Genomic DNA, 24,983 nt, shown 5'->3' with positions numbered 1-24,983 from the left:
GAAGGTAGAGTATGCCAGGGGGTGGTGGGTTCCGGGTTTGTTTACCTCACCAACCTCGGCGGGGGTTTAGAAGGCCCACACAACTTGACTTCTGTAGTGGTAGTTTGATGGTTGTTGACCGGTCGGGGATACGATGGTTGTAATGATCGCACCAACATCACCAGTTCGCGATAACTGCCAGCGATCATTTGTTATTGATTGATGTTATTGATGTTGTGATATAGTTAAAGACGTAGACGATAATCACAATTATTAAAAGATTATTTTAGATTTTAAGATATATTTGATGTTCGATAATACAGAAATTGTTAGATCATAGCCAATGGGTTTAACGACATAGTGACGCGTCTGTCAGAATGTATGCTGGAGGAGGTGAGGGAAGATCATGTGATGAGTGTTGCCATATGCTCGTCACAAGTCACCACTGCTATAATTACGGTATCAGCCACTATCTTGGTCCATGAGTGCGGGGGTAAGATATCATAGGCCGTTATCATCTCACCTGATAACACCCTCTATTTATGTTCATTAGTTTCGGGTTTGTGTTCCCCCGAGCGAGCGGCTGTGTGTCTGGTGCTCGAGCGTTGGTAAGGACGAGGTTAACCTTGACCAACGGCATCCGCTCTGCATGTTGACACGAGAGATCTGACCCACCTACTCGAGCAGACGACCGTCGTGGATTCGCCGTAAGCCTCCGTGGTGTTGGTGGTCGGTCGGGATGTGAGGGTTAGCCAGCCTGGCGGTCTGTGGCGGCTTATCTGTTGGTCTCACCCCTCTCCCTTCCGGTCTTATGTCAACACTCGTCTGTCACTTATATGGAAGATGCTCTCTCTCTCTCTCTCTCTCTCTCTCTCTCTCTCTCTCTCTCTCTCTCTCTCTCTCTCTCTCTCTCTCTCTCTCTCAAAAGAGAGAATGTTACTTATGTGCATAAGAATTTCAATTGAGTGCTGTTGTGCTATATGGTCGACAGATTATATATATATATATATATATATATATATATATATATATATATATATATTTTAAGTATTAGTGAATATTTCCCTGGGGATAGGGGAGAAAGAATACTTCCCATGTATTCCCTGCGTGTCATAGAAGGCGACTAAAACAGGAGGGAGCGGGGGGGCTGGAAATCCTCCCCTCTCAGTTTTTTTTTAATTTTCCAAAAGAAGGAACAGAGAAGGGGGGCAGGTGAGGATATTGCCTCAAAGGTCCAGTCCTCTGTTCTTAACGCTACCTTGCTAACGCGGGAAATGGCGAATAGTATGAATAAATAAATAATTATATATATATATATATATATATATATATATATATATATATATATATATATATATATTGGGAAGTGAGTCAGTTGTTGTTCGCTGATGATACAGCGCTGGTGGCTGATTCATGTGAGAAACTGCAGAAGCTGGTGACTGAGTTTGGTAAAGTGTGTGGAAGAAGAAAGTTGAGAGTAAATGTGAATAAGAGCAAGGTTATTAGGTACAGTAGGAGTGAGGGTCAAGTCAGTTGGGAGGTGAGTTTGAATGGAGAAAAACTGGAGGAAGTGAAGTGTTTTAGATATCTGGGAGTGGATCTGTCAGCGGATGGAACCATGGAAGCGGAAGTGGATCATAGGGTGGGGGAGGGGGCGAAAATTTTGGGAGCCTTGAAAAATGTGTGGAAGTCGAGAACACTATCTCGGAAAGCAAAAATGGGTATGTTTGAGGGAATAGTGGTTCCAACAATGTTGTATGGTTGCGAGGCGTGGGCTATGGATAGAGATGTGCGCAGGAGGATGGATGTGCTGGAAATGAGATGTTTGAGGACAATGTGTGGTGTGAGGTGGTTTGATCGAGTAAGTAACGTAAGGGTAAGAGAGATGTGTGGAAATAAAAAGAGCGTGGTTGAGAGAGCAGAAGAGGGTGTTTTGAAATGGTTTGGGCACATGGAGAGAATGAGTGAGGAGAGATTGACCAAGAGGATATATGTGTCGGAGGTGGAGGGAACGAGGAGAAGAGGGAGACCAAATTGGAGGTGGAAAGATGGAGTGAAAAAGATTTTGTGTGATCGGGGCCTGAACATGCAGGAGGGTGAAAGGAGGGCAAGAAATAGAGTGAATTGGAGTCATGTGGTATACAGGGGTTGACGTGCTGTCAGTGGATTGAAGCAAGGCATGTGAAGCGTCTGGGGTAAACCATGGAAAGCTGTGTAGGTATGTATATTTGCGTGTGTGGACGTGTGTATGTACATGTGTATGGGGGGGGGGGGTTGGGCCATTTCTTTCGTCTGTTTCCTTGCGCTACCTCGCAAACGCGGGAGACGGCGACAAAGTATAAAAAAAAAAAAAAAAAATATATATATATATATATATATATATATATATATATATATATATATATAGATCTATATATATATATATATATATATATATATATATATATATATATATATATATATATATATATATATGTGTGTGTGTGTGTGTGTACAAGTAGAATGTGTAAAGCGCAACTGTACAATGAAGATATAGGATATATGAGAACTGTAATACATGGAAATGTACTTACAAGATATGAGACAACCACCCCAGCACGAGCAAGTGAGGCCGCAGGAACGCCCTTTTTCCCCTGTAGTCACTGGTGAAGTGAGCAACAAACATGGACACACACGTTATAAAGGTTACCCCTGGGTGAAGATATGTTATCTACAAACCTCGAAATAACAGCTCCACTATGGTAGCAGCTAGAGACAAAGAAATAACATTTAGTAACAAGCAAGCCAGGTGGTGTGAAGAGGAGAGGCGGTAGGGTTAACACTAGAGGACAAGCGGCGAGCACTACGCGCTAGCCCCTACCATCCTGCCACAACCTTGACCAAGGTCTTTGCACTAAGGCAGGCAGGTTCTTCTTAAACACGGATTCCCGGGGATAGCCTTGTGTACGAACACTCGTAATAACCTGCCTGACCTGGAAGCTTCACCAAATCCACCAAATCGCTTTATTTTATCATAACATCAGGCGCGGCCCCTTAGGGATACAGTGTCTGATTGGAATCAGTGATTGGGCTCCGCGAATCACGAGTTGTTGGCCGTGTGTGTGTGTGTGTGTGAGTGTGTGTGGATGTCTCTCCCTGGCTATGTTGTGCTGGTGGGGTACCACTGCCAGCACATATTGGTCAGTGACCTTACATATGATACATATACTGTCTCATCTGGTAAACTCACGTCCTTATACCTCTCACCTGGGACTGATGCTGCCTCTCGCCTGGTACTCATACTGCCTCACTTGGCACTGATACTGCCTCTCACTTAATGCTCATACCGCCTTTCACTTGATGCTGATACAGCCTCTCTCGCTTGGTACTGATACTTCCTCTCTCTTGGTATTACTGATACCATTACTACGTCTCACTTGGTACTCCGGTGGCACGTGCCCCGGACCTGGTTGGGCCAGCTTCCTGGAGGGTAGGTGTGTGGTTGTGAAATGTTAGATGCAGTCAGTCTAGTTATGCCACCTGGTGGCTATAAATACTTTACTACTTGATTAAGTGACTGGTTTTTCGTGCATAGTTTTTGTAGCTTTCTTCCTTTAGCTTGAGTACAGTGTACTCATGAATGATGAGGAAGTGTCTGAGGTAATGGTTGAAAGTGAGTTTGTATTCAAGTTTTAGAAATTGAAATCTCATTTGCATGATTAGCCAGAGTTTACCATTTCCCGAATATATTACGGTAATCCATTCATAGGAACAGCCATTAAACTTTTGCATACGGTGTATATATATATATATATATATATATATATATATATATATATATATACGAATAAAGTGTATATGAACGCGCACCTTCATAGAACATACAAAGCTCCATCAGCCAGGATCGAACCTGGGACCCCTTGTGCAAGAGGCAGGCATGCTAACCGTGTGTTCTGAAAGCCATGTGAGTGTTGTGAGTGAGGTGGACGAGATCGAAGGTAACTCATACGAGCACATTGTCTCAAGAGTGAGGGTAGAATATGCCAGGTGTTACAGTAAAGTCACTTGTCATGCGTACACTGCTGGCTGGCTGTGTGGTGTGGTGTAGGTGCGAGACCTGCGCTGCTGGCTGGCTGTGTGGCTGGCTGGCTGGCTGTGTGGTGTGGTGTAGGTGTGAGACCTGCGCTTCTGGCTGGCTGTGTGGCTGGCTGGCTGGCTGTGTGGTGTGGTGTAGGTGTGAGACCTGCGCTTCTGGCTGGCTGTGTGGCTGGCTGGCTGGCTGTGTGGTGTGGTGTAGGTGTGAGACCTGCGCTGCTGGCTGGCTGTGTGGTGTGGTGTAGGTGTGGCACCTGCGCTGCTGGCTGGCTGTGTGGTGTGATGTGTGGCTGGCTGTGTGGTGTGGTGTGTGGCTGGCTGTGTGGTGTAGGTGTGGGACGTGCGGAGGTTGTGTCGTCCCAGGAGGCGGTGGTGGGGATCAGATTGACCCCAGGGTGGGATCAGCAGGCAACCTGTGGGTGGGATCCAGCCGTTGTATGGAGACTTGATTGTGTGGCTTCTCTTGAGCGCGACCGTATCACCCTTGAACACGACGGTACGAGCCGTAAAGCATGATCGTTACGACCCCTGAGTGCGACGGTAACGACCCTTGAAGACGAGAGTACCACCAACCCCTGAGCACAGTGGTGCCAACCTTGGACGTGACATCGGCCAGGCCGCTGACCTGACCCATACGGTCGAGTCAGAGGCCAGGTCATCTTACCCCAGGGGTCGTACTGGCGCTTTCAGAGGGTCGTACCGTCGTGCTTAGGGTGTCGTACCGTAGTTCTCAGGGGTTAACGGTAGCAGGTCATGTGGGATGATTGTACGACTTCCACGCTACTCTGTCTTGTCTTGATTTATAATTACGTCATTATCTGATATCTGGTTTGGGAATATCCCAGACAGGTGCCATGACAGAGCATCATATTGTGTAACGCCTGACTCTCCTCTGGTGTACCCCCTTACCTCTGGGGGTGTCGTGTACCCCCTAACCTCGAGGGATGTGTACCCCTTACCTCTGGGGATGTTGTGTATCCTCTTACCTCTGGGGATGCTGTGTACCCCATACCTCTGGGATGTTGTCTACCCCTTTCCCTCCAGGGATGTTGTGTACTGTGTACACCCCTTACCTCTGGGGGTAGTGTACCCTGTGACTCCTTGGGATGTGTCTGGGGCGGGGGAGGGGTCGTCCTCTCCTGGCCCACCAGGTCTGGGTAACAGGTAGCAAGGCAAACAGAACACAACAGCTGGGAATTTATTCTTCTTAATTAGTTCCAAGAGCGACTCCTCCTTCAGGAGAATAATTTATCCTGAAGGAGACGACGTTGTCGGAACTGGTCGAGAAAGAATGAAGCCATGATTCATCCGGTTTTCCTCGCTACATTTTTACCCATTTGTCACTATAAATAACAACACTCAGTCAGAGAGAGAGAGAGAGAGAGAGAATATTCAGCTTGTGGCTGGATACATTGCCATCTTTTTTTGATGTCCAGTTTGAGTGTGTGTGTCGACCTTTCCTCTGGTTACTTGTCTTCCGTACAAGCAAGAGTCAGCTGACCAGAAGATACCATAATCCATGGGGTTAATACTACTCTCTCATCCTTCTCCTGTACATTGCCTTCATCTGGTCCATGACTCGTGAGTCTATCCCTGACCTGAGGTACACTGCTGTACTGACATTCATCGTCGTATACCAACTGTTCCCAGGTATGGGTACTGTCTGCATTATACCACTGTTCCCAGGTGGTTAGTATGGGTACTGTCTGCATCTCTCACAACCTTCGTCACAAGAGTCTCCAGGACTCGACCAGTTCACCCTCACTGTTCACACAGGCCTCTCCACACACCCGACTTGCCTTCCATAGATTTTGATTCTTCCTTTTTCCTGGAATCTTTGACTTCCCTGTTACTCACACACGCCATAGTTGAGGTTTCATATTGAGCAGACGTTATTGTCTCCTTTCAACACTAGTATTGTGGTAGACTGACCTCCTCGCCCTCCAGACTGTTTTTAGATCTTTCTTGACGTCGTGTTCGTCACCCACCCGTTCCCCTCCCTCCCTCCATAACCTTGACCTACTCTCCCACACACACCCTTATGGCTTCCACCGAATTAGCTACTCCTCCCGTGGCTTCCACATGACTTCCACCTCACTTGGAAGGACTTCCTCGGTAACCCCCGCCTCATCATGTCGACCTTGGAACTGTAGTTCTACTGTCACATACATACATCCATCGTGGCAGGAACCCACTGGGGTCTGTTGCTGTGTACGTTCCTCTGTAAACTATAAATTCCTAATTTTCCCACATATACTCCTTTTTTTCTCTTTGACGTCGCCATTGGTAGATAACCAGAGATTGACATCATATTCTTACTAGAACCATATCAGTCGCACTCTCTCTCTCTCTCTCATCTCTCGTGTCTTCTGTGTGACCTTGAACACGCGTGTTGTGGTGACGTCCATCTGCTGGAGTAGGTGTTCCACCATGTCCTGTACGCATTGCTATCACTCCCATCAAGGGTTTCATGCTCACCTGACTCGCGCCTTGTGCTCAGCCCTGCTACGTCCATCTGTTCTTATCATCCAGTAGGATCCAGATCTGTATCATTCGCTACCCCAGATATGTTCCTCTGAGTGTCCTAAAATTTCTCTTGACACCTGCGCTAACATTATCCCACTCATGAAGTTCATTTTTGATAACTTCCCTTTTTATATTAACAACGTAGAGGTCACCACTGGAATATGTACAGTAGCCGGCGATCCTCCACGAAGTTATCTTACTTTCTCGACGTGTCTTTAATTGGTCATGGTGTTCGTACGTGTTTTGAGGCCACGTGTTATAACTGCTCATTTAGGGTGATGCATCGTAGGTGTTTGTTAGGGTAATGCATAACAATTGCATTTTGTGGTAATGCATCATTAGTCTTGTATAGTGGTGTACTACCGGTGCTGTATATAGTAATGCCACGCTGGTGGAGTCATGGGTGGTATACCCGAGTTATAGTGTGGCATAATGCACCTTAGGTACTGCTGGTCCCTTGTTATGACCACCGCTCTGAGGCACCGTTGAGTTTACTGTTTTACACACACACACACACACACACACACACACACACACACACACACACACACACACACACAACCTTCTCGTGTATGTCTGTCGTATGTCCGTTTCACTCTCCCATTATGTACATCTTCCCACACCGCCTCGTCTTCCCCTATTCTCAAGTGCCCCTCCCAGCCACTCGTAGCCCAGCCTCTCATCCAGACCCAGCCTGACTCATTCACAACCTCTCCTCCCCATTCACAGCTTTGCCTCCCCATTCACAGCCTTTCCTCCCCATTCACATCCTCTCCTCCCCTCTCACATTCTCTCCTCCCCATTCACAACCTTTCCTCCCCATTCACAGCTTTGCCTCCCCATTCACAACCTTTCCTCCCCATTCACAGCCTTGCCTTCCCATTCAGCCTTGCCACCCCATTCACTGCCTTGCCCCCCCCCCCCCCCGCATTGACAGCTTATTTTCCCCATTCACAGCTTCACCTCCCCATTCACATCCTCTCCTCCCCATTCACAACCTCTCCTCCCCATTGTAACCCTCTCCTCCATTCTTTGCCATTCTCACCAGCCCGTCAGCAGCCTCCCCTCCAGGTGTCCCACACATCCATGCTGTTACCTCCGGTGACGCGCGCTGGCTGGCCAGGTGTGACGCCGTTACCAGCGTTGCGTCACGGCCCGAGCCAGTTACAGGATGTTACAGCACTAGTCGCATGCGCCGGCAGGTGCAGGATTAGCTGGGGGAATGATGTTTGTGGTGGGCGTTTGCTTGGGGGGTGTTTTGGTCGTCTGGCTGGCGTGGTTGGTGTGGGCGGTCGCACACCGCCAGGATCCGCACCGAGACTATTGTATGACAGTCATAACGCGTGACGCCAGGGACCTGCACGTTAGGTAGGCTCGAGGTATGAGTGAGTGTCACACACAGGTGGTGTTGTGGGTGGGAAGGACGGTACACCAGTATGGTGGGGAGGGGGTGGAAGGACGGTCCACTAGTAAACTCTAGGTAGCAGTTTCATCCCAGATATAAACTGTGCCACTTCCCGGATGCAAACCGCCGGTACCTGCGTGTTGTAATATTGTGGAGGGAAGTTGGGTTGATGGGTTGTGTATGGAGGTATGAAACGTGGGAATTGTGTTGGACAGGAAGCTGGTGGGGTTGGAAGGTGGAGGGAGAGTGAGGAGACTGCAGGTGAGGGAGGGACAGTGTGGGAGAGAGGGGGGCTGTCAGATTGAGAGTGTGTATTGTCAAGATTATTTTGTGAGCTCCTTTTCCTTGTCTTGTGGTCCCATTTCCTTTGTATATCTCACTCTGTTTCCCATTTTTCTCGACCGTTTTGCCTCAGGACGCGAAGGTTACATAGACTCGCGAGCTGTCGTCTCCAACAGCGTAATTGAGTGTTGGAGCAATCGGACTGTTTGGTGCCAGACAGAGCCGTGAGGACAGGAGGCCTCCGATACCATCGTAAGATATACGCATGATGCGTCGTGTTTGTCATTCTTTCTGTCTGTATCTGTCAGTCTTCGTGTCTACGTATGTCTGCCGGAGGATGGGCTCAGAGCCGCCTCCCACCGCCCGTACTATTGACATTGCTACTAACTCGCCGGGTATGTTTACAGAGGCAGGAGAGGTCGAGGGTGTGGATCAAGGAGCACGTCAATTTCCTCACCCCACTTCCCGCCACTTAGCCACACACACCCCATAGCCTCCCTGTGTTGGGTAGGGACGCCGTGGGGTCAGGGTCGTCTGTGGCTTAAGAGGTCGTAGCAGCACGTGAGCACGGTCTCTGAGGGTCGTTTTAATAGTTGTGAGAATGCCTGGACCAGCCACCTCCCACTGTAGTACAGACAATGTTTACGACCTTTTGGTGATGAAGGAACCATGCTGTATGGACGTCTTCATTGCGTCCATGCTACCTGCCAGCCGATCTTGTCGTACTGGAAGGGAAGGTCATCTCCATCTACTGTACCCCAGTGTTGCCTTGAGCATCAACAGTGGACTGGAGCAAACGTTGAGCCATGACTGTGAGGGGTCAGAAACAAGGGTCCGGTGAACCTGACCTCTGACACCAGTTGCGTTGAGTGGGTCAGCGAAGTCATACCCAAGCATGATTAAGTAGATTAGAGGAGGGAAGAGTATTGTATGGTGCAGCTGGATGTGTGGGATAGTTGGCCGAGGTCTGTAGAGAGCGTCCCTCACCTTACGTTTACTTTGCGTTAATATGGAAGGGCGTCTATCTCTGGTCGTATGTCTTGGTCGTCTTCGGCCCCCACACCACAGAGAATGATGGGCTTGAGAGTAGAGGAGATGCGTACGTCATGTAGCTTGGTTGATTAAAATGCCATCCAGCGGTGGGGTGTAGTTAGGACGAGGCTGGTGTGTGTGTGTGTGTGTGTGTGTGTGTGTGTTTGAAATAATATGACATGTGGGTCCGACCGTTCACAGTGGTTAGGATAGGGCTGTTCTTGCGGTCTATACGAGCTGTGGCGTCAAACTGCGACCCTGGGGACGAGGGATCTCTGGTGGCAAAGGGATGATGGTGCCGTGGACCCGGACTGACGGGTGGTTGATGGTTAGAGGGAATTGGATGGTGTGCAGATGTGTCGCCACGCATCTCAGAGCTGAACAGTTCCACTGTAGTGGTGCTTCATTGTGGACCAGACCAATGAAAATGATCCACGGCAGAGTTGCTACGGGGTAAGGGACAGTCAGGGGAGTTTTTTACAAGGTCAGGGAAAAGTTAGATACTTTTCAAGAACTTTTTCAGGGAAATTGAAAGTTTTAGCAGCCTGTCAGGGAAACTTGAAATCGTAGGAGATTATGTACAGTAGATATTTACAATGATATACACGGTATCTTGCCCTTGATGTCAAGAAAGAACACACTTTAAATCTATTCAGAAGTCGACTGAAAATGGGGTGTATTTGGGTTTTGAGGTGGGGGGGGGGGGTTATGGTGGCTGATGACTTGAAAATTCATGTCGTAGTGAAGCGTGTTTACATGTAGATTGAGCTGAGACTCTTAATGTATTCATCTTGAGATGTGCCTCAAAGAGAACCGCAATTTTGGACTTGTTTGATTTGGACTTGTTGGTCAGGGTAGAATGATATACCCGTCAGGGAAGTTTGCAGCGTTATCTGTGGAGGAAAATGTTATATATTGAATCAAGTATTTTATTTGTTGCTTTACAGCTTTCATTAACGAGAGGATACCATCTGTTGGGGAGAGAGGATGATGCATAACATTATCTTGATGCCAGTACCTGAGGTTATACACTATACTCCATCAGAAGCTAACTAGGAGAGCTAAGCTTTCTTCGCCCAGCTTGAAGCTTGAGCATACACGAAGAACACTTTCAGGGACTTGTTATCTTGGTGTGGTTAGGGGATGTTGGTTATAGTTTTTGTCTAAGTTATAGAATATTGTCTACATGTACGTAATACAGGCGAGCATTTCAGTGAGTGAGTGTGTGTGTGTGTGGACACATAACAAAGGGGATGCGATATAATCGTTAGCAGAAGCGGTCTAATGTGAGACGAGCCTTGTGCCCACTTGACAGCAGATTAGGATCAGCTGTTGTGAATTAAAACATCGTGCTACGCCGGCCCTGGCGAGGCACGCGCGTGCGCCGTGGAGGCTGCAGTCTGGAGGCACGCGCGTGCGAGAGGGAGGCGGCTCTTGGCTGGATCAGAGAGCTGATTCACATTCGTACTGTGGTTTGCTCTGAGGTCCGGACCCACGAGTTCGTGGGAGGTTTTGTGAAGTTGGTGACGTGTTGCAGTGAGGGCGGTGGTGTGTGACCGTGAAGTCCGTGGGTACGACGCTCACATGACGACCGTTGAGGGGGACGGTACGACCCATCAGCACGGCGGTACGTCCTGCTCTCAGCTGACCTGGCTCCCGGCCACCTACACCGAACCTTAAGGAGTGTATCAATCCTGGCCATCGTACTCAAGGGTCGTGCTAGAGGGTCGTGCCGTTGTGCTCAAGGGTCGTACACTCTTGCTTAAGGGTCATGCCTTCGTGTCCAAGGACCTAATGGTCGTGCTCGAGGGTCGTTCCCTTGTATCCATGGGTTGTACCGTCGTGCTCAGGGATTGAACTGTCGTCCTCAGCGTGACTCGATGCAACCAGAGGGAGTTGTAGTTGTTTTAAGTTTGGCTGTGGAGCGGTGATGTTGTGTTTGTGTTGTAGGTTGTGCCCAACATGAGCGTTGTATTTCAACACCACACTGAGGTTGTATTACTGAACATCTCTGCTGCATCCTCCTGCCCACCTCCCACCCACCATCACTCATATCTTCGGGCAAGACCCTCTTTTCATGCCCCACCCACACACATTACCGCTCTCACCCTGACTCTGTGTTTAGACCTCACGCCCATCTTCCACCCACCACCACTCCTGCCCCCAGTCTACACTACACCCATGCCCTGCCACACACCCCACCACCACTCCTGCCCACAGTCTACACTGCACCCATGCCCTGTCACACACCCCACCACCACTCCTGCCCACAGTCTACACTACACCCATACCCTGCCACACACCCCACAGTCTACACTACACCCATACCCTGCCACACACCCCACCCACAAGGTTGCCCCCTCTCTCACTACCCGCCCACTCATGAAGATATGCGCCCATCCACGGCGCCGCCCCACCCGGCTTGTCTACCACAGCTGTTTACTGTTTACTCTAGGGCTTGGGTCGGCCCAGGATGACTTTAGGCCTGCCCAACATTCTCCCTTGTTTTGGTTTCCTTCTGGTAAACACAGATCTGAAAGCGTATTTGACGTGAAGTTTGTTGATGTTTTACTATATTGCTCTCTGTATATTTGCCTGATTGCCGTGTGTGTGTGTGTGTGTGTGTGTTTGCTTGGCATATTGCTGTGGAATGCAGTATGTACGTTTAGCATATTGCAGTAGAATTGCTGTGTGTCTCTTTGGCATATTGCCGTGACGTTGCAGTGTGTATGTGACGTATTGCTGTGGAATTCACGCTGAAGTCTCGTAGGCTTCGTTTGGTCGCTTGCTGACCTGTGGAGGTAGTGACACTGTCGCTGGCCGTCATACTCTGGTCAGAAGTGTTTTGATGTGTGTTTGTGTGTGTGTGTGTGTCAACCTCGTTCAGCTAGTACTAATTAGTGGTGCGTGACGTGTGGTGTACGTGTACTGGAGCAGGTCAGGCACCAGTGCCCACTTAGTATGCTAATCTGTCAGGCCCGACAGTTGAGTAAGCCCTCGAGAGTTGACATCTGGTACTTTTACCGGGGAGGTGTTGACTCCTGGCATGACGTCTCCTGGACCAACACAGGAGAACGACCCCCCCGAGCACGACGGTACGACCTTTGAACACGACTTAAGGGCCCTTGGGCACGACGGCACAGCCCTTGGGTATGTGGCCAGTCCATTATGCGGAAGGGTCGTACCGGCGTGCCCCTGGGTCGTACCCTGGTATTCGAGTATAGGAAGGGGGTGACATGATGAAGACGGGGTCGTGCACCATAGGGACACCAGTGCGGCTTGTGGTGGCCGGCTTGGTCAGCTGTGTTGGCTTCATGAATGGCGCCCCCTCGCCCCACACGCACCCCAGCTCCCCAACACCCCAGCACCCCAACACCCCAGCACCCCAACAAGACCCCCTGTCTCACAACACACACAGTTGCCCTGGTGTCCACGGCAGACGCTTCCCGCCGCTCAAGTAGTTTCATTTCGCGTCCCGCTGACCGACGCACACACAGACACACGAACGGCGTCGTTCTGCTGAATAGTTGTGTGTGTGTGTGTGTGTGTGTGTGTGTGTGTGTTGACCGGTAGATGAGCCAGGCATTTTCGTCTCTCATAAGCTAGTGAATTGGACGGTACTTCAGCTTGGTGTTTGTCTCTAATATATTTGCTTTACAAGTAATATAACCATTTTATTGATTAATTTGTAAATCAAATGCATCGTGTTGGTTGTATGACAAGTGCAGTGTTGTGTTGTAACTGAAGGTAACTAAAACGTGAACAGTTGCTGTGGCATGTAATGCTGTGTGAAATACTACCTCTGAAATCCTAGGGTGCCATATACACGAAAAGAGAGAACGCCTTCATCATCTGGGACCCAAGACTCGTCACCACCGTGCCATCTACCACCAGAAACAGCCTGGGATGCACGGTAGACAAGTACCTACATAGTGTACCAGACCAGCCAGGCTGGTTGGGCATGAGGGCTACGGTTTCCGACAGCTTGGTCGACCAACAACTCGGTCCAGCAGCCTGGGCCCAGCCCGCGCTGTGGGGGTGAACACCCCCGAAGACTTCACCATTTATCACGGGGTCGTGAGCCAGTCGACCTGGCTACATGGGTAGAGATGAGATCCCGCGGAATCAACGTATGTGTTGAGGTGGTTCTGCCTGTCGTGTCCCGGTGGACCTGGGTCGTGTTGGAGGTATGTCACTGTTTTCCTCCTCCCTACTGTCGTCCTTAGGGGTCGTAATGTTGTGCTCGTGGGTCATAAGGTCGTGCTCAAGGGTCCTCCTGTCTTAGTGACCAGCTGGTCTATAAGACTGTTTATTGCGGCAGACGTCACGCCAGCGTGGCTGCTTGAGGTAGGCTGGTCAGGAATGCACACGGAGATCGAAGAACCTTGAACCCGACTACGTGGCGTGTGTTGTCTTGCTACTTGGTGTGGCTGAGTGTCGGGTCTCACACCGTTCGTGAAGTATTGCTTGTGGGTGACGCTTACGTTAACTCGTCCCTGCTGTATGGTAGTGGCTGGCAGTAGACACCGTTGCTGGGGATCGACGAGTAATTAATATCGGTACTGTGTAGTACATGTCGCCATTAATTGTGACCATATCCTCAATATTTGTATGACTGTACACTCGAGTTTGTGTCTGTATGGACTTGTCCACGCCGTGCCATATGTACAGGGCTACACACTCAGGTGTGTTGAGAACCTGTAATGCACCGCTGTCGTAAGCTGTTATCTTAGGCCCTCACTGGTGAAGGTGAAATCTCTCTCTCTCTCTCTCGAGCACCTGCCGACACGTAACTCACGCGAGTCGCTCTTCGTAAGAGCATTTTCCCACGCCACGCGCCAGCCCAGCCTTGTAGCCGAATCTCGTCGTTAGTCCCCCCTCCTCCTCCTCCTCCTCCTCCCTCCTCCTCCTCCTCCTCCTCCTCCTCCTCCTCCTCCTCCTCCTCCTCCTCCTCCTCCCTCCTCTTCCTCCTCCTCCTCCTCCTCCTCCTCAGTACCGGACATCCGACGGCCACTCAGCCACAGTTCCATGTTCAGATCACTCCCGCAGTGAGCCATCACTCCCTCCACATATATGACCAACCCAGAGCCCATAGTACCGTGAGGATGTGTGTGTGTGTGTGTGTGTGTGTGTGTGTGTGTGTGTGTGTGTGTGTGCCATAACTGTTTTACTAGTCATGTGTGTTACGGGGAGAGAGTTGTACTCGTTTTGCCCCAACCCCTAAATCTGTGTGTATATATATTTAGACTGTGTCTTAATTCCTATGTATATTTGTGCACTCTCGCATCAGCCTAGACCAGGTATCAGGCCAGGCTACAGGGGTGGATGAACACCTGAGTTGGGTGTAGGCCGACATCCGCGCCCAGGATTCGAACCTTGGTGGGTCCTTGCGTGACTTACGGTCAGTGACGCGAACCGCTTCACCAAGGACGCCCCTCTGTAGGTGTGTGTGTGTGTGTGTTCTTTCCCTAACCTTCTGTCAGAGGACTTGGATGTTGGTGTGGGGGCGAGAGCACCCAGATGACGTGCGTCTCGACCCTGGCTGGGAGGGGATCTGGACCAGTCTTGTTTGTGTTTCATTCCGTGGTGTGGTGGTGTGTGTGGGGGCTGCTCCGTGTGGTAAGTATGGTCTTGTGTGATTCAAGAATTACTTCCTTAACGTCTATCTACCACGTGGACTAATGATGGGGGTTTACGACCCCTGCGAAAATATTGCTGGCGATAGGAGATCGCTCGGTGTTTGCACAGTTGCCACTGGTGATTCGCAGACGCTAGGGGTAAAGAGGTTCTCTGGTGGTATGAGGAGTCACACTTTACGACCGGAGAGAATGTGAACACAAGAGGTAACCTGTTAGGTTGGGTTGTGACTCCTCCACTGTGACGATAGGGCTTGAGCATGACGGTACGACCCTTGAGCACAAAGGTACGACCCTTGAGCACGATGGTGCGACTCTTGAATACGAAGGTACGACCCCTGAGCACGACGGTACGATCTTTGAGCACGACGGTGCGACCCTTGAGCACGACGGTGCGACCCTTGAGCACGACGGTGCGACCCTTGAGCACGACGGTACGACCCTTGAGCACGACGGTACGACCCTTGAGCACGACGGTGCGACCCTTGAGCACCACGGTGCGACCCTTGAGCACCACGGTACGACCCTTGAGCACGACGGTGCGACCCTTGAATACGAATGTACGACTCTTGCGCATGATGGTACGCCTTTTGATCACAACGATACGACCCTTGACCACGACGGTGCGATCCCTGGGTGTGATGGCCTGGCCTTTGAACCTGCCCAAGAGGTCGTCTGGGGATGACACGACTCACGGGCATGACGGAGCGACGCATAACGACGAGTGTGCGACGCCTGGGTCGTGATGGTGTAGTCTCTGACCTGCTGTGGAAGCTATGTGTTAAGTGGTAGGTAGGGGAGACGTACGTGGTTGATGGTGACCAGGGTTGGGTTGGTGCCTTGACGAGTGGTCGTTAGGTGGGTGTGGTGATGGTGGGTGACGGTGATTACCGGAGCATTAGCCGCTGAAGGTGGATGAGGTGGAGGTGGCGAATTTTCAGGTCAGCTCGATAAGAGAAAGAAGAATCGGATTTTTCCTCCCCAGTGGAGCGAAGTTGTGGGTGGTGAGCGGAAATGGAAAGCCGACCAGTGGTTGCGTCACCGGGTAGGTGGCGGGTGGGTGAGCTTCGAGCTTTGTATGGTGAAGATGGAGTGTGTAGTGAATGATTTACTGTTAGGGAGACTAGTGTTGGCCACGTCTCATGCATCACCGGCTGTTGGTGCTGTGCCATGCAATTCTTAACCATTATCACTATTTATTATGGTCAACAGCACGGACAACGTAGGCCCTGATCAAGACCATCCCATTAACGCTATATTTAGATATAAACTCTACCCTGAGCCAGATACCCACTTTATCGACCAACCCGTAGGGGTGGATGAACAGCTGGGTTGACTGTGGACCGACTGCCGCAACCAGGACTCAAAACTATGCGCTGGACCCTGGGCGGCCCGTGAATGCGTCATGGTCAGGCACGCTAACCGCTACATCACGGGAAATATTTTCCGTCTAGAATTTCTGTGAACTATGTTGTGTGTGTGTGTGTGTGTGTGTGTGTGTGTGTGTGTGTGTGTTAGTCTGAGGCCAGTCACGGCTGCGGATGCAATACTGTCACTGGATGTTTGCTTTTGTACTGTGCTGTCCAGTGTGAGGAACTCGGGTACTGCACACTGAACTTCTGTCTTCTCTTGTCTTTGGTAGTATGAAGGACTCAACATAAAGGAGGAGCTCCTCTGCGTAAGTCCTGCTGTGCTGTGTGGATAGAATAACACAGACTAACATTAGATCTCACTGTGTCGAATATAAGATTACAGCCTTTCTAGGTCCCCCATCTTCTAGTATTAGATATCTGGGTAGACCTGCAAAAACCACTTGCTGTATATCACTTTATATATATATATATATATATATATATATATATATATATATATATATATATATATATATATATATATATATCTTTTTCTCTTTCTTTTAAACTATTCGCCATTTCCCGCGTTAGCGAGGTAGCTTTAAGAATAGAGGACTGGGCCTTTTTTGGAATATCCTCACCTGGCCCCCTCTGTTCCTTCTTTTGGAAAATTAAAAAAAAAAAAAAACGAGAGGGGAGGTTTTCCAGCCCCCGCTCCCTCCCCTTTTAGTCGCCTTCTACGACACGCAGGGAATACGTGGGAAGTATTCTTAATCCCCTATCCCCAGGGATAATATATATATATATATATATATATATATATATATATATATATATATATATATATATATATATATATATATATATGAGACAAGTGATCTTATGGTGGGGGTTGTTTTTATGTGTATACAGTTTTGTCAAGTTCTGCTACCCCAGGTGTGTGACGTGTGGTACACCAGGTGTGTGGTGTCTGCTACCCCAGGTGTGTGGTGGTGCAGGGTGGTTCTGGAGGTAGGTTGAGGGATTGGTGGTCGGTGGTTCAACAGAGCGGCAGGAGGTACACATGAGCCACTGGTGGTGTAAGGTGTTGGATGGGAGTGTGTTTGACGGGGGGTGGACGAGGGTGTTGCGTGTGTGGAGGCGGTGAGGTACACTGTGCTGCTGGTGCCCGCCCTGCCACGTCTGGTGAGCGTGACTGATGCCTCCAACACCAGCTCACTCCCGCTCCTTACCTTTGCCTCATCTGCTGGCTACCTCTGTTCCTCCTCCTCCTCCTCCTCTTCCTCTCTGTATCACGCCTCCCTCTTCTTCACCCTTCTGTAACTCCTCCGTTCTTATATTTCCTCGCTCCCACTTTCTTTTTCCCTCCTCTCCCTGTTTCCCCATCGACCCACCTCCCGTCCCAGGGCTATGCTCAACCGTCCCACCTCCCGTCATGAGGGTGGTGCTGTATCGTCCCGACCTCCTGTCCCACGGCGATGCTCTACTATCCCACCTCTCGTTCCGGGGCGATGCTCTACCGTCCCACCTCTCCCGTCCCAGGATGGTACCTAACTGTCCCACCTGCCTCCCCGTCCCGGGGCGGCTATTCCTGTCCCGCGGGGATACTATCGACCCGCGTCAGACGGACGGACGTGCTGACTCAGCCGACGGTGAATTTGGTACCCATAGTCATCGGCTCTTGAGGCCGGCCCACTCGCGGGCCTCGTGTGTGTTGCGTTGAGGCGGCGTGCGGGGCGAGGAGAAGGGAGTGGTCGAATGAGGTGTATGGTGGCGTGTAGCGAGTGGGCGTGGCAGGGGAAGGCGTGGGTGTAGTAGGGCAAACGTTTTGCTGGCTGCAGGCACAAGGTGTGTGGGGAGGGAGGGGAGAGTATTTTGGTGGCGGTGATGACGTCTGGTGGGTTCCCAGCCACACTGGCTCAACCTCATCCTGCTGCCCTGCCCCACACCCTGCCTAACCCCACCTGCTGCCCTGCCCCACACACTGCTTAACACCATCTGCTGCCCTGCCTCACAAACTGCCTAACCCTACCTGCTGCCCTGCCCCACACGCTGCCTAACCCTACCTGCTGCCTTGCCCCACAAGCTGCCTCTGTTGCCCAACCTTACACACTACCTAGCCTTGCCTACTGCCCCGCCCCACACACTTCCCTGCCCTACCTTCGACCCATCTCTCGGTTGACCCGCCTCGCTCCCTCACCCGTCTAACCTCCTTACCCATACCCACACTAGGATGCTGCATGTCATTGCATACCTAAACGATCAATATTTTAAAACTAACCAACCTTGCTGTGTCCCACCTCATCTCCCCCGCCCCATCAGCACAACCTGGAGCTTGCCACTCCCCTCTCAGCTCTGTCGCGCCTCTGACAGGTGGATGATATTGACTGATGAATGATGGGTATTACCCACCGGTGAGTGAGGGATGACTTGCTGGCGATGAGTACCTTGTACTTCTTGTGGCTGGCGATGAGTACTGACAGTGGATGTCACCGGTCGACGAATCACAATCGTGAGGGGAGAAGGGCGGGGTTGCAGCGCGAGTTGTATGTGTTCGTGTGTTTAGATTGTGTGTAGGACGCTGGGGTCGTCTTGATAATCATGCTAAGCCACTCCTCTGTGGGGTGCGGGTGGGGGAAAGGTGTGGGAACTTCTAATCGCCCTATCTTATCAGCCTGAGTCGAATACTGGCGTCGAGTCATTGGCTACATTTTTACATAACTTGCATTTATAAATGTACATTTTTTTATCCGTTCAAATTAAGGACTTGTTGAAATTTCTGTAGGAATGACTGTACGGGAAATGCACTGTCTGGGCATTTATTTTAGAGCCCAGTTTTCTGGACCCATGACAGAGGGTGAGGCATGAGACGGTGAGGAAATAACTGCGGCTGTGTGCTTGGCGAGGCCACAGCCGCCGTGCCCGCTAATCTAGCCTCACCCACGTATATGGCCGCCCACTTTTGTGCGAGGGAGGAGGTGAGAGAGGCAGATCTGGGGGAAGGTCAGGGGTGTGTGGGTAATATGTGTAGGGGGTGTATCCAGGGGTATCCGCGAGTAGGAGGGAGATGTGTACATGGGAGGAAGTGGGAGTTATGGACGGAGAAGCAGGTGCGAGACGCGTCTATGGGAGCAGATGGTGGGAGTCGGGAGAAGCATGTATAAAGGGAACAGGTTGGAGGTGGGAGGCTCATACGGGGTGGGCAGAGGGGAGGCATGTACAGGGGAGCAGGTGGGAGTTACATATGTGGGTGGGAGGCACGTAAAAGAGGGGCTGGCGGGTGTGGGAGGCACGTAAAGGAGGGGCAGGTGGGTGATGTAGTCGGTGCGGGTCGTGTGACAGGCAGCTGGTCTTCCGGGGGCTTAGGTTAGCGTGGTCAGCTGGAGGTGTCGCCCTCGCTAGCCAGAGGTCGGAGTGAACAGACTTGGTTGATTTACCTCTGTGTCTGGCTAGGATATATGGGTGTTGAAAGGTGTGTGAGGGTTTTTATATGCTGGTGTATTTCCTATGGGTGTGTTTGTGTGCAACACGTGGTGGGCGAAGCAGTCGGCCCCGCCCATGGCAGCAGATCAGCCGGCGGGAGTTAGGAGGTTGTGTGCTGCTGCCCCTGCTATTGTTCTCTTCACCTTTTGCTGTTCATCGTGTATTTCAGTTTTGTTTATGATGGCGGCCATAAAGAATTATTGCGATATAAGGTTTCCCGCTGCTTACTGAGCATTGTGCTAGGGTTTTGCAAACGGTGGTGGTGTGTGTGTGTGTGTGTGTATGTGTGGCGAGTGAGGCGAGCGTGGCTGACTGACGGGTAGCGACTCTAGCGAGTTAGTTGCATCCCGACCGTGGTAAAGTGTAGACGTGCGTCGCCGGCCGGATCTCTCTGGCCCGGCTTTGTTGCTTGAAGGTGTTCACCGTGATGGCGTCACCTAGACTTATTTGACAGTGTTATTGTGCTGTGTGGTGACAGAATTCATGTCTGTGATGGGCGACAAGCGAGGATTTCATATATCAACAATAGTCTAAGCTAAGTTTGTGGCTTACTGCCTGGCGCCGAGCAAGAGTCATGAGAATTACCCATGGTGATGGGATTTCATTACCTTGTGTGGTTGTCCTGAAGCAAGTCAGGAGAAGTCCAAGTGTGTAGAGTGAGAATTTACTTGTGGTTTTAAGATATAGATCACTTCCTTGATGGCACGGAAGTAGCCGTTGCAGAGAGCAGTGGAGAAATGAAGGAACGATGATGTGGGGAGAAGCGCCGATCGTCAGAGGTGAGTGTAGATGTAAAGTTTAGTGAGGTGATACAGAAGGGTGGACACCTGGGATACGGGGGATGGTCGCATTGGCTTTGTGTGTGTGTGTAGTTGTCTCCACGCCGGCTGGTGTGTTCTGTAGGGAGTGTTGCTGCTTTCGGTTGGGATCTGTCCCAGTTTGTGTTGGTACTGGTTTTCATCGCTCCGTAAGATGCCTCTATTCTCTTTGCTTTACACTAGATTAAGTTTAGGAGGATGGCCATTGTGACGTAAAGCATTAATAAAGTATATGGTAAGAAAAGTAAAGAACATAGACAATGGAACCACTAAGTGTGATAAGAAACATATTTGACTATCACCTTCCGATTTAAATGTCTCACTGAAGTACATACAACAGTTAGTGTTGAAAGCGCACGCTGGCAGTGCCTAAAAGTGGCATACAAACGTGGTTGGCATTTGTGACTTCATTGTTGGTTCATGTGGCGGGTTTCCGGTCTGCTCCTGTAGGCTTTTGGCCGGGAATATGACTTCAGATTATTTCAGGATAAAGTTAAGTACAGTTACGCTGGAGGTCAGAAGGCATGGTGATCTATTTCGACAGTGTGCTGTAGTATTATACAAACGGAACTTCACTTTTGTGGAATGTATGGATAAGTTTGAGTGCTTCTTATTTTGCTCTCTGGGATCAGGAGGAAGTTCTTGAAGAAAAGTCCGCGAGGGAGGACCCTCCTTGCCTGTTGTGTCCCTTCGTCATACATAAGGTTAGACACGGAATGGAAATCTATGACAACAGCCGGCCGGTGATTGGAACCTGTGGGTTTGTTTTTTTTTTAACTTATGACTCGCAGGAGCTAAACCCGCCAGTGATGTAGCAGTCACACATCTGAACACACGGATCAGGAGTGATATTTAATCGACTGTTCTCAAGGTTGTCATCTTCCACCCGACGATGACATGTCATACTGAAGATAATAATGAGAGAAGGATTTTACGTAAAGTTTACGTTCAGAATAAACTAAACTTTGTGAAACTTGGTGTATAGAAGTTGGGCATAGTGGACATTGACCAATCACGGATGAGTATGTGTGACTTGGGGCGAGGGGCGCAGTTTCCTGGCCCGCTGCTGGCCTTGACACGCGGATGTATGCAGTCGCGTGAGTGCATTATGGCAGGCAAGGCATGACGGGTATCATGAAGAGGGGTTGGCGTCACTAGTGGAGACGCCCCATCCTCCTAGCACCGACGTAAGTAGTAGAGGAAGACAGGACGTGGGTTACGTCAGACCTTTTGTCACCGGTCGATATCGTGATGCATTAAATACCAGGTGGCAGGTGTAGTGATATCGATCCTTCGAAACCATAACCCTCGTGTGCCATCCTGAAATGTGTACATTTCACTCTATATATGACGCTAAGAATATTTCAGGTTCAGATATGATGAGGGAGAACCTGGGAAGTCGGCTCGTCTATTCGCTGTGTAACTAACACGCATGAATTTAAATAGCAATGGACCATTGGATCCTAACGAGGCTGATTGTGATGGTGTAAGAGAACAGAAACTCGTGGATTAGTGTGGTATTTCTCATGGTAGTTCGCCTGTTTACTCTCACATTATTCTGTCTTGTCTCTAACCAAGTTGGATGACCAAAAGTAAACACAGTGTTCAGGGTGACTTGCAAAGAGCAAGGACAGTTTCTTGGCATAGAAACATGTAAGTTACTTTGTGCGAAAACTTGCCCTATATTTTGTGTACATGTAAGTAGAGGCTTATTGGTGCTATATTCTTTTTTTGTTTTGTTTTGCGCACGAATCGTATGGTGGCATTTGCAAGGATGGCGAAGTGGTTCCAAAGTTTCCCCCGTACGATCCTTGAAGTTAGTGGCGTACACTGAACACTCACCGCAGGAACGCTACCATGGGAACGCCTCAGGAAGCTAGTGTTAGGAAAACCCGAGGCTGCTAGTGCAGTGGTGACCGCTTGCAGGAGGGAGGTAACCTTAACGTCGAGCCGTTCGACCGTCGTGTTGTGGGATTACCCGTGACTTGGCCCAGCGCTGTGAAAATCTCTCTCGGGCAACTGAGAACCATTTTGCCCAAAAAGTAATCATTTTTTGTATCCTTGCCACAACATCCCAGTTGTTTCACACGTTGCAGTTGCTTGCTGTGTATGGAGCGTGTGTAACAGCAAGACATACTGTACCTGGCCTCTCCGATTTTATTGAATGCAAAGATCGAATCTCCTTATCTATGATAAGCCGCTCGTTTACGTCATGTGGAAGATATATTTGTCGAGACTCTTATCGTCGTACAAGAGAGTGAACGATCCTCGTGTAGTGTAATCTCCGTTTCTTGCCGTTGGCGGTTAGATTGCGTAACGATTGCTACCATTTCTATATCCGGGCTCCTTAGCGTAGTGGTTTGCGTCTCCAGCTCTCACACCAAATAATAGGGGTTGTCTGGAGGCATTATGCGTTCTCAGAGTGCGCGTTCATTGTGCTATATACATGCGTATATATCACGTAATACATATCTATTCTATGAACGTGCGCGTTCATATGTGGTATACCAGGATCGACGTGCTGTCAGTGGATTGAACCATGGCATGTGAAGCGTCTGGGGTAAACCATGGAAAGTTCTGTGGGGCCTGGATGTGGAAAGGGAGCTGTGGTTTCGGTGCATTACACATGACAGCTAGAGACTGAGTGTGAACGAATGTGGCCTTTGTTGTCTTTTCCTAGCGCTACCTCGCTCGCGCGCGCGGGGGAAGGGGGTACCATTTCATGTGTGGCGGGGTGGCGATGGGATGGATGAAGACAGCAAGTATGAATGTGTACATGTGTATATATGTATATGTCTGTCTATATACGTTGAAATGTATAGGTGTGTATATGTGTTTGTGTGGGCATTTGTATATATGCATGTGTGTGTGGGTGGGTTAGGCCATTCTTTGTGTTTCCTTGCGCTACCTCGCCAACGCGGGAGACATCGACTAGGTATTATGATAACAATGATATATATATATATATATATATATATATATATATATATATATATATATATATATATATATATATATATGTATGTATTTTTTTTCATACTATTCGCCATTTCCCGAGATAGCGAGGTAGCGTTAAGAACAGAGGACTGGGCCTTTGAGGGAATATCCTCACCTGGCCCCCTTCTCTGTTCCTTCTTTTGGAAAATTAAAAAAAAAAACGAGAGGGGAGGATTTCCAGCCCCCCGCTCCCTCCCCTTTTAGTCGCCTTCTACGACACGCAGGGAATACGTGGGAAGTATTCTTTCTCCCCTATCCCCAGGGAAAATATATATATATATATATATATATATATATATGGACACTTAACATTGTTATAAACAGTGATTTAACTCAGTACATTGTGGATTAAAGAGCAGTTCTTAGTATTGCTTAAACGTTTGCCGGCTCTCATAGATGATGACATCATTGGATGAGAGTGTAGATTGTGTCGGGGCGTGGCTGTAGCAAGCACATACAAGCACTGGTGCACACAGCAGCGGACGGCGTCGACAGTTTCCGTTCAGTGGGGGGGGGAAAAGACTGGTTGGTTGGTCAAAATACATCTTGTCTGTGGTTGGTGAGTTAAGCTCTTATTTTGGCCATGATTGCTTGGGGTAGGGTACAGCAGGGTCGAGAAGCTCTGGGTGTGGTCATAGTGGTTCGAGGAGCAGAGGATGTAGTCATAAGGAACCCCTTGGTGTTGCTGACGTGTGGGGGTGGAGGAATAAAGACAGTGATTAGGGAGTTCAGTAATCAAGAAACGTAGTCACGGGTGATCATCATCTGCCACATCATCACACTCCCCACTGCTCACGTAGTTCTCCACATCTTCACATGGAGCCGCTCCCCCAGTGCCCGGGTAGTGGTTGTGTTAGTGGGTGAGCTCATCCCTTCCTTCACAACCAGCTCCCCTAACCGGTGGAGTTGAGGTGGGGGGTTGTGGGGCCTCTTCAGCAGTTGTGACGATGATCACGCCTTTCTTATCTTGACACCAAGCCCCCTTCCCCATCACCACAGTGATGGGGTTGCGTACTCCGCCCTTCAGTAGACCTTCACTACTTGAGTAGTGACAGTGATGGGGATGAACACTTCGTCTTTGCATGAAACCTCGCCTCCCCCACTGCCTGAGTAGTGGTGGAGTTAAGCACTACTTCATTGACAGCACAACCCCCTCTCCCTCCCGTGCACACACACACACACACACACACACACTAGTGGTTAGTAGTGATTGGACCGGGATGTGTTCGAATATTCGGCGTGGTTCTCGGCTCACACCCAAGCAAGATGTTCATCCTTCCCTTGGGGCTGGTCAGTAACTGGGTACCTAACTTAGGTTGAGATGTGTGTGTGTGTGTGTGTGTGTGTGTGTGCATACATGGGAGTAAACATGGTACACGTGGTAGATACAGTATCATCA

General features: G+C 49.7%; 1 protein-coding gene across 14 annotated transcripts in view; it reads left to right on the top strand.

Annotated features, from left to right (window-relative positions):
• LOC139765261 (SLIT-ROBO Rho GTPase-activating protein 1-like) overlaps nucleotides 1-24,983 on the top strand; it is a 753,718-nt gene that overhangs the window by 536,982 nt on the left and 191,753 nt on the right. The window contains exon 1 of one of the 14 annotated variants that reach the window (XM_071692615.1): nucleotides 20,109-20,548. The exons of the other annotated variants lie outside the window; for them this stretch is intronic. Coding sequence (XP_071548716.1) covers nucleotides 20,518-20,548 — 31 coding nt within the window. The 5' untranslated portion in view covers nucleotides 20,109-20,517. Of the gene's footprint in view, nucleotides 1-20,108; nucleotides 20,549-24,983 lie in introns of those variants that run through there. 14 annotated transcript variants of the gene reach the window in all.

This window comes from Panulirus ornatus, chromosome 53 (assembly GCF_036320965.1).
Source record: "Panulirus ornatus isolate Po-2019 chromosome 53, ASM3632096v1, whole genome shotgun sequence".
Taxonomy (NCBI): Eukaryota; Metazoa; Arthropoda; class Malacostraca; order Decapoda; family Palinuridae; genus Panulirus; species Panulirus ornatus.
This window is presented reverse-complemented; position numbering and strand designations above follow the sequence as displayed.